We start from the raw sequence: 15,033 nt of genomic DNA, 5'->3' as shown, positions 1-15,033 counted from the left end.
AGGAGTAAAACGGCACATGTGTGTGGTGACAGATTGTAATTAGTTTCTGGGTTTGGTAAACATGATGTAGTCTGCGCAGACGTTGAAATATAATGATGTACACCTGACATTTATATCGTGTTATAAACCAATGTTACCTCAATAAAAAATAAATAAATAAAACAAAAGCAATAAAGAGTGGAAATGTCCCTGTACCTTGTAACCATGTTCTTTAGCAAACTGCAGAATCAGTGACCGACGTTCTCTGGTAGTGTTGGTGGCATCAAAAACCTAAAAGCAGATGATGATATTGGTTTACTCTGAATCTGGTGCTGATAGAAAGCCTACTCTTTTACTATCCCTGTGCTAAGTGGAGGAGTTCCAGGAGGGGATAGAAGTTGAACAGGGTCTTGAAGGATAGCAAAGATTTGGAATTGGCTTATGTCAATTTCTCAAGCACTCACTGAGCCCTTACTGTCTTTCCAGAAATGTAGCAGACTCTGTAGGTATAATAAGGCAAGAGGAAAATTGTGGGGTTTTATTAGGGTCATTTTACAGGTGAAGTAGTTGAGATTTAGAAGAAAGACTTGCCTTAACCAGGGTCACTGAGAGTTGCTAACAGAGCAGGGCTAGAACTGCTTTTCTCAGCTCCTAGGTGAGGCTTCTTCCTTCCTTATCACTTTGGAGCTCTTCAAGAACAGGAAACAATGCCCTATCTTCAGCACATTAAATGGGACCATTTGCATATTTGAGGATCTCTTCCCCTTTTAGAATTTGTAAATCCTATCCCAAGGGTCTATGAGAGTCAATTGACTAGATGTTTAGGTAAATCTATAGAACTCAAAAATGTTTGTACCGTAGTTTTAAATTCTAGTGTAGTCCTGCCAAATTCTTAGGAGTGGAGTGGTAGAACATGGTGGTTAAGAATGTAGATTATGGAGCTATACAACCTGGATTCCAGTTCTGGCCCTGCCACATACACACTGTACCACTTTGGAAAACTATTTAATCTCTCTGTGTGCCATACTTCTGGGCTATAAAATGGTATATGATAACAATACCTGTCTCATGGAGGAGAAGGAATTAAATTAATATTGCAAAGTACTTAGAATAATGTATGGAATATAGTAAATGCTCAATACATATTAACTGTTCTCCATCCCAGTAGAAACCTGAGGGAAAGTGCAGATTTTTTTACCGCAACGTGACCTTCCTCATGGCTGAGATAGTCATGGACATCTTTCAGGGCTGCCAGGGCACACTGCCTGAAAAAGATGGAGAAAGAAACAGAGACAATCCCTATCCCCAAGATGGGTTCCTTTCTAATTTTCTGCATTATCTTTTGCACCATGTCTCAGATGTCCTACATTAAATTATTTATCTATAGAACATCTATACAAGGTGTCCTATGTTCTAGGCACCATGACAAGCACAGAGCAGTCACACAGTTGTAAGTGGCTCTCTGTGCACATCTTAGGGGCAGGTATAAAGTCACATACCCAGGAAACATGGACTAATGATAGAAGCAATAATATCAAGGGCACCAACTCTTGAAGTAATAGAGCTCAAGCTGAACTGGTTCTTGATCCCAGGTAGAACCTGAGTATATGGTCTCTGAAGTAGAAGGCATTCTTGGCATGGATAACAGTGCAAGCACAAGTATGATGGTAGCAATGTATTTATGCTTTCCGCAAAAATCTATTTAGTGATTATTCTTTGCTGGATTCTATTATGAAGGCGTGGTTCAATAAATGAGACCCAGGCTCTATTCTAGCTAGCCACAGTGGTTTACTGGTTAAGATTTGGTGCTCTCACCAGTACGGCCTGGGTTCATTTCCTGGTCAGGGAACCACACCAGACCAGTATGTCAGTTGTCATACTCTGGTGGCTGTATGTTGCTGTAATGTGACAGCTATGCCACAGGTATTTCAAATACCAGCAGGTCATCCATGGTGGACAGGTTTCAGCAGAGCTTCCAGACTAAGACACACTAAGAAGGAGGACCTGGCTACCTACTTCCAAGAAAATTGGCCATGAAAACCCTACAAACAGCAGTGGAGCGATGCAAAAAGACTGGGCAGGATTCTGCTCTGCTGTACACAGGGTCACTAGGAGTTGGAATCAACTTGATGGCACTAATGACAAGGCTCTATTCTGGAAGTGCTCAGTCTTATAGAGGAGAGAGACCCTGAGGTTGAATGAATGAGACTGGGGCAGGCCTAGCTATTGAAATTCTTGTCTCAAATGCTAGGCTGAGAAGTTTCTACTCTCCTGTCAGAAGTAGGGGGCTGTTAGATTTCTTAAGTAGGAGACGGTTATGACCAGAAATAGGTTTTGGGTAGGATGGTAAAAGGACTGTCTCAACCACCCTTTGAGAGTCTAGAGGGATTCCTCGCTAACCCAAGTTGTTCTGCTCCACTCCCCCATCATCTGAACAAAGTCCTCCCTCAGCCAGGATGCAGCACAGGTCCCTAAAATGTTAAGTACTTACTTCCTGATAAGTAGGGCCTCCATGTTGTCTGGGAGAAAGAATTCGTAGTTCTTGTAGCTCACTGCTTCTCGTCGATACTGGCCTAAATTAAACACTGAAAGCAGGGAGCCCTGGTGAAGAGGTTGGGAAGATCCCAGTGGCAAAAAAAAAAAAAATGTACTTGCGAGGGATCTCAGAGGTAGAAGAAGGTATAATTTGTAGCTATATAATATGCTTATAAAGCTTCAAATTATGACTACCAGCTCATTTAGTCCTTACAACAACCCTATAGAGTAGGAATCACCATTCCTATCTTACAAACGAGAAAACTGAAATTCAGATAGAGGAAATACCTTTCTCAGTTAAGAAGCGGGGAGCTGGGATTCAAACTCAGGTCTGCTTGATTCCAAAGCTGGTAGTCTTTCCACTATTCTATTTTATCAAAAACTCAAGCTGTTTTAATGCCCTATTGCATTAGAAAGATAAACTGAGATGAAAGGAGTAAAATCAATCACCAAGGGTCAGTGAGTGAGCTGGCGACAGAACTAGATTGAGCCTTCTGAATCCTAGTTCAACATTATTACATTTTTCCATATCATGACAGAGAATCTAAATTTATGGCCCTCTCTAGGCTATACTTTCTCATTTATAATTGTGAAAAGCTAGAGAGGAGGCAAGGAAAGGAAAAGAAACTGGATAATAGCTGAAGAGGCAATGTAATAATTCATTTATTCATCCAATAAATACTTTCTGATGTCACCTCTGTGAAGCAGGACACATGCTCTGGGGTGTCAGAGATGAACCAAATCTGCGTGATGGGGCCCCAAGGAGCTCATAATCCAGGAGGTAGGACTGAGAGTAAACCAGTAAACAGAGAGCTCCAACCCAGTTTGTTAAGTGCTCTGACAGAGCCATGCAAAGGAGTAAAGAGGAAGGAAAGACTAATTAAACTTGGGGTGATCTGAGGTGGTTTCTTGGAGAAAGTAGCACTTGAACCAGTCCTTTTAGGAAGGCGGGCCTTTCACAGTCATGAGAGAGGCATGGACGTGGGGAACAAAGACACCCCATGCAGAGGACCAGCTTGAGCAAAGGTATGACGTTGGCAGAAGGCAGAACATGTTTGGGGGATGATGAGTCATCCATTGTGACTGAGGCCTGGGGGACTGGCAGGGGCTGGTTGTGGAGGGCCTTGAATGACAGGCAATGGAGCTTGGATTTAAACCTGCAGGCTGTTTAAATGTAAACTTGGAGGCTGTAGGTATGGTCAGCTTTGTGCTTTGAAATATGACTCTGAGGGCCTCTGTGAGAAGGGACTGGAGTGGAGCAGATGGGAAGCAGACTCATCAGAGCAGAGACCCATCCACCCCTGTCCCATGTGCCCCTACACTCAGCAAAGGCTCCTCAGAGCCGGCAGTCCTCCATGAGAACTGTTCCCTCTCCTCTCTTCTGCCAATGTTCTACTCCTCCCGCAGGACCCAGCTCAAACATACTCTATCTGGAAGCTTTCACTCCCTTCCAGTTGGTGATTTCCCCCATGAGCCCTCTCAGCACCCTGTTCTGGGACTCTTAGGTAACATGTATTATGCATCCCAGCCAGATGGAGAACTCTTCAAGGACAGGGTGTGAACTCACCCATTTTTGCATGTCCAATGCCTAGCATGGATTGTGGCACATGGGAAACCATTGGGAAACTCTTCACCAGTGAATTAGAGAAAGAGAAAGTACATGAAAGGAAAGAAGAAATGAGAGAAAGAGAAGAGAAGCCTTGGAGAGAAGGAGGGGAGGGGGAAGAGAGATAGGGTGTTGGGATGGGCAAGAGAAAGGAGGGGAAGAGAACGGAGAAATGGAGAGTACAGGGCCATTGTGGGGCTCTTTTCTCTTCCCATCAGTAGAGCCGAGAATCAGACCTGTCACAGTGAGTGTCAGGCTTTGGAATCAACCGGATGTGGGTTTATATCCTGTTCCATCACTTACTGGCCACGTGCCTTTCAACAAGGCACTTCACCTCTTGGGCATTAATTTCATCAACTGTGAAATGATGATAGTACTAGTTCCTCCTTCATGGGTGTCTTAGAACTTAAGAATGGCTGTGAGTTTTCTTGGAGGACAGGCATCCTATCTTACTTGTCTTTCTTTGTCCATCATCCAGCAACGGCCTTGGCACGGCTGTGTGCTCAACAAATCGTTAACAAGCGACTACATAAATCAGTGCCCAAGGAGAACTGTTTTCTGCACTGGGGAGCAGTGCTCCATTTCACAAGACAGAGTCTAAGTACTTGCTCAGTGCACCAGTAAAAGAGAAACATGGGCCCAATAAAATTTTTCAGATAAGTTGATATTCTTCAAAAGCATCAATATAGTCATCAGGGGATAAACAAAAACCTGTTGTAGACTCTCTTACATTTGCTGTTTTTATTGTAAATTACGTATGATGTGGGGGCACCCTATCTTTTAGTGTTTAGAGCCTCTAAATGTCTTGATCTGATCATACTGGAGAGACAGAAATGAACGTGACCCAGTCCCCTGCCCCCAGATCAGCTCCTGGGGAGAGAGACCCAGACATACACTGCAACAACACACTATGTAATTAGTGTTGGCATGGGGGGGGGCAGTAGGGAGAGCTGGCTTGGGAGCTCAGAGAAGCACAGTCCTCCTAGGAGGAACAGAGGAATCAAATAGAAACGGGGATACAGGGTGGGGGAATTGAGAAATCAAATGGAGAATAGAAGGGAATGATAGCTGCATAAGGGGTAGTAAGCAGAAAAAAGACCACATTGAGAAGAATGGAAAGTTGGAAGGAGGGAGCTGGGGAGGAGGTTGACAAGCAGGGAAGGAGACCCCTCTGGAGGCGGAAAGGAGGCAGGACCACTTCTGGCCATGGAGGGGGAGCAGACAGGCTCAGATCTAAGGAGAGGTTTGGAGAGAGTGGAAACCTTCCAGACTCGGGAGGACGAGGTGAACTCAGGTATCCAGCTGTAGAGAAGACCTTACGGGGGTCTCTGGGCTGTGGCTTCAGTGTGCTTCAACATGCCCTTAAGGTTTTTTGAAAACCGTACGATTACGAAGAAATGGTAATGCTAATAAAAATAATAACATTGGCATTGTAATAATAGACATGGTAATAGAAATAGTCTGTTATTCATAGAGTTGTTTTGAGGTTTTGCAATATTAGAGTTCCCTGAGAACAGACATTTAATCTTACTAATGTTCCTATATGAAGCACCTGGCATCACGTTGGACAGAGTATGTGCTCAAGAAATTATAAAATTTATGAGTGTAGTGGTAGTGGTGGTGGTAGTAGTACTAGTAGTATTAGCAGTAGTAGTAACAGTAGTACCAGAAATAGTAGTACTAATAGTCCTGATACTGGTAATAATGGCTTGAGACATTTCTGGTATTGAGGGCTTTGTCTCTTCTGCCACCTGCTATCTTACTCTGTTTTCAGCCAATGGCCTGAAGGATGCTTTGGAACAAATGGTTTCAGACACATACCTTTTGTTGGTGTTCCTATCCAGTTGAGATATCTCGTGAGCTTTGTGGAGATGTAGGTCTTTCCTCGAGCTGGTAAGCCCACCATGATCACCATTGTGGGGGAATTGGTAAACTGGGGTATGGATGCTGGAAGACAAATAGAGCCTCAGGATCTCATCAAGATGGTGGCATAAGCAGACTCTGAACTCATCTCCTCCCATGAACACAACCAGGTTACACTATTTTTGGAAAAATTACCCTGGAGAGAAAAGTGAAAACTGGATAAAAAGAAACCCCACAACAAGGGACAGTCCTGACTTAGGCAGAAGAGGCAGAAATTCCTGCTGGAGAGGAAAAAAGTCACCTTTGGGAGCAGCGAAGCTTCTCAGCCGGCCAGGCGGTAGACACCCTAAGGTACGCAGCCCTCCCTGGAGGAGTGAGGTCTGGAGTGGGGTCAATACTGCTATAAGCATCCTTCAGACTCAGCCCAACTGAGATGGGGGTCTTACTGTCTGGCTTTGCTGGCGATTAACTGAAGCGAGGATACCCCCAGAAAAGCTATCAGCCCAAAGCTGAAAAGACCTGGGTCATTAAGGGCCCACACACAAACTCACTCATTGCAGCAACCTAAAATCACCAGAAAGAAGGCTGATAGTCTTTTTTGGAAACGAGACTCACCTGGTGGGTTCTGGGGGCATCTTGGTGAGAGGAGGGACCTCTCCGGAGACTGAGACATTGGTGGGGGCCATTGTTCTGAACTGGTCCAGACATGCTGACACAGACCTCGGTGGGCACCATTGAGGATCATCCCTTGGCCTGTTAGCCCAGGGGTCTGCCACGCCCACTAGAGCACAGATCGAATCCAGTTCAGCCAGGGAAGGCAACCTGCCCTAGGGTCTGGCCCCACCTAAGGGCAAGCTCTCAGGCTACTTTTTAGCCTGCATTGACTGTGTGCCTTGATCCTCTACAGGCAGGCAAGGGTGTCTGCCTCTGTGGGACAGGGACTGTGTGAGGACCAGGTGAACTGTGGGGGACATTGGTAGAGAGGTGGGGGTCTCTGCAGTGCGGCATCCAGGTACGCTCCAGGGTGTTGAGAAGTGTGCATGAACCAGGACTGTGTTGGACGGTGTGTGTGTCCTATGGGGCGGTGAGCCTTATCAGCAGCAGAAGACCTGTGCTTCACAAATAGCCATAAAAAGGATCAGCCCCACCTTCCAAAGCCTGAAACAATTGAGTGCTCCCATACCTAGGGCTAGCCCCACTCACTCACTTAGCTGCACTCCTAAGAGAACTGACAACAGCCTTGTAGGCCTGAGGCCTAGAGCAACTGCAAGCCCCTGAGCCTAGCAACCAGCTGCACTGGGTACCAACCCAATTAAGAGAAAAACTGCAATAGGAGTGTGCTGATAGACTGTAGCCAATGGTGCTGAGCCCCCCCAAACTGGATTTACAAACAGCGGGCCAGGGAAGGAAAGACTAGACTCCCTGGGTACCTACACTGGGAGCAGCCCTGCCACAGCAGGACACAAATAGCCCACCAAGGGGTCACTCCTGGATCTTCTGGACTGGTGATGAGAGGGAAGCACACTGCTGGGCCTCATAAGGCATCTCATACATAAGGCCACTCCTCCACCATCAGGAGACATAGCTGACTCACCTAATACATAGAAATAAACACAGAGAAAGAGGCATAATGAGGAGGCAAAGGAATACTTTCCAAGCAAGGGAACAGGACAAAACCCCAGAAAAATGACTGAATGAAACAGAAACAATAGAACTACTTGACAAAGAGCTCAAACAAAATATCATGAGGATGCTCACAGATATTGGGAGAAGACTGGATGAACAAAGTGAGCACATCAGCAAAGAACGGGAAGATATTTTAAAAAGTCAGAAAGAAGAATACAATACTGAAAATGAGAAAACCACTAGGGGGACTCAATGGCAGAGTAGAGGATGCAGAAGAACACATCAGCGAGCTAGACAAAAGACTAGAGGAAATCACCCAAGCAGAACAGAAAAAAGAATTAGACAGACGAGAACAGTCTAAGGGAACTCTGGGGCAATATCAAGCATGCTAACATTTGGATTATAAGTGTCCAAGAAGGAGAAGAGAGAGACAAAGGGGAAGAGAATTTATTTGAAAAAATAATAGACAAAAATTTTCCTAACCTGTGGAAGGAAACAGACATCCAAGTTCAGGAAGCACAGAGAGCTCCAAACAAGATAAGCACAAAGAGGCCAACACCAAGACATATTATAATTAAAATGTCCAAAATTAAAGATAAAGAGAGAATCCTAAAAGCAGCAAGAGAAAGGCCACAAGTGACATATAAAGGGAAGCCCATCAGCCTATCAGTGGACTTCTCAGCCAGACTCTACAGGTTAGAAGGGAATGGCACAATGTATTTAAAGTGCTAAAAGGAAAAATACCTACAGCCAAGAATACTCGATCCATCAAGGTTGTCATTCAGAATGGAAGCAGCGATAAAGAGCTTCCCAGAAGCAAAAATTAAAGGAGTTTATCACCAAGAAACCAGTTCTACAAGAAATGCTGAAGGGACTTATTTCAGTGGGAAAGCAATGACCACAAATAGAGATTTAAAAAAAATTATTATCCAAAAGACAAAACAACAACAAAAAACAGGCAATAAAACCACTTGCAAAGGTAAAAATATAGTAAATCTAGGATATTAACTACCTGTGAAGATAATATGAATGTTAAAAGACAAATGTACTAAAATCACCTGTTTCAATGATAAGAGGGTAATTGATGGACACCCACTAAACAAGAGACAATATATGATTTGAAAAACCTCAAATGTGGGAGGAGGGGAGTGAAAAAGTAGAGCTTTTAGAAAGAGGTCAAGCTAAAGAGTCTATCAACTCAATATAGACTGTTATATGCATAGTATATTAAATAGGATCCTCATGGTAATCACAAATCAGAAACCTATAACAAGCAAGAAAAAAAGTAAGACAAAAGAAATCAAACATATTAATAAAGATAGCCATCAAACCACAAGGGAAGAGAGCAAGAGAAAAAGACAGGAAGTATTAAAACACTCAGAAAAAAAGTTACAAAATTTAAATAAATACATATTTATCAATAGCTACTTTAAAAATCAATGGACTAAATGCTCAAATCAATGGCATAGGGTGGCCAGTTGGATAACAAAACAAGTCCCATGTATATGCTGCATACAAGAGACACAGTTCAGATTTAAAGACATTCACAAACTGAAAGTGAAAGAATGGAAAAAGATATTCCATGCAAATAGCAAAGAAAAGAAAGTGGGGGTAGCAATACTTATATCAGACAAAATAGACTTTAAAACAAAACCTGTAACAAGAGTCAAAGATGGGCACTACATAATGATAAAGGGAACAATCTAACAAGAAAATAGAACACATGTAAATATCTATGCACCCAACATAGGAGTTCCTACATATATAAAGCAATTATTAACAGACATAAAAGGAGAAATAGTAACACAATAATAGTAGGGGACTTTTAACACTCTGCTTACACCAATGGATAGATCATCCAAACAGAAGATCAACAGGGAAACACTGGCCTTAAAGGACACATTAAACCAGATGGACTTAGTAGATATACACAGAACATTCCATCCAAAAACCACAGAATGCACATTCTTTTCAAATGCCCAAGGAACATTCTCCAGGATGGATCACATATTAGGCCACCAAAAAAGTCTCAATAAATTTAAGATCGAAATAATACCATGCATTTTTTCTGACCACAAAGGTATGAAACTAGAAATCAACTACAGGAAGAAAACTGGAAAAGCCACAAAAATGTGGAGATTAAACAAAATGCTACTGAACAATGATTGGGTCAATGAAGAAGTCAAAGGAGAAATCAAAAAATTCCTGGAGACAAATGAAAATGAAAACAAGACATGCCAAAATCTGTGGGATACAGCAAAAGGGGTTGTAAGAGTGAAGTTTATAGCTAGTCAGGCTTACCTCAACAAACAAGAAAAATCCCAAATAAACAATCTAAAAGCACATCTAAAGGTACAGGAAAAAGAACAACAAAGCCCGAAATCAGCAGAAGGAAGTAAATAATAAAAGTCAGAGCAGAAATAAACGAGATAGAGACGAAAAAAACAATAGAAAAAATTCATGAAACCAAGAGTTGGTTCTTTGAAAAGATAAACAAAATTGACAAATCCTTAGCTAGACTCACCAAGAAAAAAAGAGAGAAGGCTCAAATAAATAAAATCAGAATTGAAAGAGGAGAGATTACAATGGACACCTCAGAAATACAAAAGATAATAAGAGAATACTATGAAAACCTATACACCAACAAATTGGATAATCTAGAAGAAACGGATAAATTATTACAAACATACAACCTTCCAAACCTGGACCAAGGAGAAGTACAGAATTTGAATAGACCAATCACCAGTAAGGAGATTGAAACAGCAATCAAAAACCTCCCACAAAATAAAAGTCCAGGACCAGATGGCTTAGCTGGTGAATTCTACCAAACATTCAAAGGAGAATTAATACCTATCCTTCTCAAACTCTTCCAAAAAATTGAAGAGGAGGGGAGGCTTCATTCTATGAAGCCAACATTATCCTGATACCGAAAACCAGACAAGGACAAGACAAAAAAAGAAAATTACAGGCCAATATCACTGTTGAACATTGATGCAAAAATCCTCAACAAAATACTAGCAAATCAAATACAACAATACATTAAAGACATCATACATCATGATCAAGTGGGTTTCATTCCAGGGATGCAAGGATGGTTCAACATCCGCAAATCTATCAATGTGACACACCACATTAAGAAAATGAAGAATAAAAATCACATGATCATCTCAATAGACGCAGAGAATGTATTTGACAAGATACAGCATCCATTTATGATAAAAAGTCAAAATAAAATGTGTATAAAAGGAAAATACCTCAACATAATAAAGGCCATATATGACAAACCCACAGCTAATATCATTCTCAATGGAGAAAAACACAAACGTATTCTTCTAAGAACAGGAACCAGACAAGGATGCCCACTGTCACCACTCTTATTTAACATAGTATTGGAAGTCCTCAGCAGAGAAATCAGGGAAGAAAAGGAAATAAATGGGATTCACATTGGAAAAGAAGTGAAACTGTCACTCTTAGCAGATGACACGATTTTATATCTAGAAAACCCTAAAGAATCCACTAAAATATTTTAGAAACAATAAAGGAATACAGTCAAGTCGCGGGACACAAAATCAACGTAGAAAGATCGGTTGTGTTTCTATACACTAACAATGAAGTAGCAGAAAAAGGCATTAAGTATACAATCCCATTTACAATTGCAACAAAAAGAATAAAATACCTAGGAATAAATTTAACCAAAGAGGTGAAAGATCTGTACACTGAAATCTATAAAACATTGTTGAAAGAAATTGAAGAAAACACAAAGAAATGGAAAGATATTCTGTGCTCTTGGATTGGAAGAATTAACATTGTTAAAATGTCCATACTTCCTAAAGCAATCTACAGATTGAACGCAATGCCTATCAAAGTTCCAACAACACTTTTCACAGAAATAGAACAAAGAATCCTAAAACTTATATGGAACAACAAAAGACCCCAAATGGAGAAAGGATTCCTGAGAAACAAGAACAAAGCTGGAGGTATCACACTCCCTGATTTCAAATTATACTACAAAGCCATAGTAACCAAAACAGCATGGTACTGGCACAAAAACAGACGCACAGATCAATGGAACAGAATTGAGAGCCCAGAAGTAAACCCACACATTTATGGACAGCTAATATTCGACAAGGGAGCCAAGAGCATACGATGGAGAAAGGAGAATCTCTTCAATAAATGGTATTGGGAAAACTGGACAGCCACGTGCAAAAGAATGAAAGTAGACCATTCCCTTACACCATGCACAAAAATCAGCTCAAAGTGGATTAAAGACTTGAATGTAAGACCTGAAAACATGAAACTTCTAGAAGAAAACATAGGCAGTATGCTCTTTGACATCGGTCTTAGCAGCATATTTTCAAGTCCCATGTCTGACCCGGCAAGGGAAATAAAAGAAAAAATGAACAAATGGGACTACATGAAACTAAAAAGCTTCTGCACAGCAAAGGAAACCACCAACCAAACGAAAAGACAACCTAACAAATGGGAGAACATATTTTCAAACCATATATCAGATAAGGGGTTAATATCCAAAATATACAAAGAACTCATACAACTCAACAACAAAAAAACCAACAATCCAATTAGAAAATGGGCAAAAGATCTGAACAGAGATTTCTCCAAAGAAGATATACGGATGGCCAACAGGCATATGAAAAGATGTTCAGCATCATTAGCTATCAGGGAAATGCAAATCAAAAGTACAATGAGGTATCACCTCACTCCAGTCACAATGGCTATAATTAACAAGACAGGAAACAACAAATGTTGGAGAGAATGTGGAGAGTTGGGAACCCTTGTACACCGCTGGTGGGAGTGCAAACTGGTGCAGCCACTATGGAAAGCAGTATGGAGTATCCTCAGAAAGTTAAGAATTGATCTACCATATGATCCAGCTATCCCACTGCTGGGTATTTATCCAAAGAACTTGAAAACGCAAAGGCATAAAGATACCTGCACCCCTATGTTCATTGCAGCATTATACACAATAGCCAAGACTTGGAAGCAACCTAGGTGCCCATCAAGGGGCACATGGATAAAGAAGATGTGGTATTTATACACAATGGAATACTATTCAGCCATAAGAAATCATGAAATCCAGCCATTTGTGACAACATGGATGGTCCTTGAGGGTATCATGCTGAGTGAAATAAGTCAGAGGGAGAAAGTCAAATACCATATGATCTCACTCGTAAGTAGAAGATAAAAACAATGAGAAACAAATACATAGCAGTGGAGATTGGATTGGTGGTTACCATGGGGGAAGGGAGGGAGGGCAAAAGGGATGATAAGTCTCACGTGAGGGGATGGAATATAATTAGTTTTTGGGTGGTGAACATGATGTAATCTACACAGCATTCGAAATATATTATGATGTGCATCCAAAAGCTATATAATGTTATAATCCAATGTTACTGCAATTAAAAATACATAAATAAAATTTTAAAAATAGAGCCTCAAAAGCTTATCCTGAAGTTCACATGACCTTCTGGTATTCCCTCAGAGATGTAGCATTGGAAAGAACATCTCTCTCATCATTATAACAAGAATAAAAACCCTGGAAAATTGCAAACTGACTTCTCTTGAATTCATCATAAAACTGAGATTGCAGTGCAAACAGCTAACCCAAAATCTGTAGAGACAGGCATCTGCAGGGAGTAACAGGGGTCAGGTATTTGCTTATTGTTTTGCAGATACTACTGAACAACATATATACTCATAAGATTCAGTTAAAATTGTTAATGAATTGCTAAAGGTTGGTTGTGGGCTAGTGTGAGAATGTGCAGCCCCTGGCGGCTGCAGACATAGATGGTTTTGCATCCTCTTGAAGACTTTTCCTCTAGGAATTCCACTAGGTGCTGACAGGGAAGACCAAGAATGCTGAGAAAGATATCTTTATGGTTCTGGCTTGGGGAGGGGTACAGAACAGCAGCCATTGCTGAAACTGCCCAGATCATTCTACCTATATACCCTATGGAACAAAAGCCTTAATCTTCTTGGGGCAGGGCAATAAAACTATAGCTTGTGAGCACTGGTGAAAATTCACTGTAGCTGACAGAGAGGAATGACCAACACCACTGAAACTCTTCCCAGACCAATCTACTCTTTCTCCCCTAAGGAAAATGAGCCTTAATCTGCTGAAGAAGGGACAACAGGAACTGACGGCATTGGTGGAAACTCAGTACAGTTGGAGAAGAAAAACATAAAAAATGCTCTAATCCGGGAGGGGAAGGAATATGTGCTAGGCCCACCACTGTATTTAGAGGAGGAGCAGGAACACTTCTGAAGGTCACACCTCCAAGACTCAGGATAAGCCTGCCTAAGACTGAGGCTTAATCAGAACAGCATAGAATGTCCTTAGTCCCCTATTTCCCATTACTAGGCTGAAAAAACATCAAGTAAGATAATAGCACTCTACATTTTTAAGGGATGCAAGAGATAAATTGTCTCCAGGTAGCAGCACAAAGGTAAGAATCAACGTAAAAAATAAAGCAGCATGAAGAGACAAAGAAATCATCAGGACCAGACTCAGTTATGACACACATGTTGGAATTATCGGACAGGGAATTTAAAATAGTTTTAATATGTTAAAGCCTTTATTGGAAAAGGCAGGCAACACGCAAGATTAGATTGGTAATTTGAGCAGTGGGATGGAAAGTATAAGAAAGAATCAAACGTAAACACAAGAGAAAAAACACAATAACTGATGTGAAGAATGCCTTCAATGTGCTAATCAGTGGACTTGACACAACTGAGGAATCAGTGAACTTCAAAATAGATCAATAAAAATTACACAAACTGAAATGCAGAGAGAAAAAAGAGTAAAAAAAGAAAACAGGACAAAATATTCAAGAACTTTAGCACACTATCAAACAGTGCAATATATATGTAATTAGAATATCAGAAAGAGAAGAGAGAGAATGAGGAAGAAATACTTGAAAAAATAATTGCCAAAATTTTCCAAAATTAGTGACTGATACCAAACCACACATCCAAGTGTCTCAGAGAACACCAAGATGAGTAAATAAAATTTTAAAAAGAACCACACCACACCAAGAGATATCAAACTCAAACTGCACAAAATCAGGCAAAAAATAAAATCTTGAAGGCAGCCAGGTAAAAGGGGTGGGAGGAACACCTTACCTACAGAGGAATAAAGAGAAAAATTACTCTAGACTTCCTGTCAGAAGCCACAAAAGCAAAAAAGACAACAGAAATAAATCTTTAAAGTATGGAAAGTAAGAAAAAAAATCTGTTGATCCAGAATTCTAAATTCAGCAAAAATGTCCTTCAAAAATGAAGGCAAAACAAAAACTTTTCTTCAGACAAAAAAAGGGAAGAAATTCATCATCATCAAACCTGTTTTATGAGAAATATTAAAAGACATTATCTGGGCAAAAGTGGTATGTTGTAGGTAAGAAAACTGG

General features: G+C 41.0%; 1 protein-coding gene across 12 annotated transcripts in view; it reads right to left on the bottom strand.

Moving 5' to 3' along the window:
• The window catches only part of PFKFB1 (6-phosphofructo-2-kinase/fructose-2,6-biphosphatase 1), a 74,408-nt gene that overhangs the window by 21,545 nt on the left and 37,830 nt on the right, over positions 1-15,033 (bottom strand). For 3 of the 12 annotated variants that reach the window (XM_023634212.2, XM_070257324.1, XM_070257323.1), the window contains 5 exons: positions 6,599-6,764; positions 5,942-6,067; positions 2,471-2,564; positions 1,178-1,244; positions 196-270 (listed from right to left, as the gene is read on the bottom strand). In XM_023634212.2, the coding sequence (XP_023489980.1) occupies positions 196-270; positions 1,178-1,244; positions 2,471-2,564; positions 5,942-6,067; positions 6,599-6,728 (492 nt within the window). In that variant the 5' untranslated portion in view covers positions 6,729-6,764. Of the gene's footprint in view, positions 1-195; positions 271-1,177; positions 1,245-2,470; positions 2,581-5,941; positions 6,180-6,598; positions 6,765-15,033 lie in introns of those variants that run through there. The other 9 variants (XM_005613883.4, XM_001494056.7, XM_023634213.2 and 6 more) reach the window with 5 other exon arrangements.

The sequence above is a fragment of the Equus caballus genome, chromosome X (genome assembly GCF_041296265.1).
Source record: "Equus caballus isolate H_3958 breed thoroughbred chromosome X, TB-T2T, whole genome shotgun sequence".
Taxonomy (NCBI): Eukaryota; Metazoa; Chordata; class Mammalia; order Perissodactyla; family Equidae; genus Equus; species Equus caballus.
This window is presented reverse-complemented; position numbering and strand designations above follow the sequence as displayed.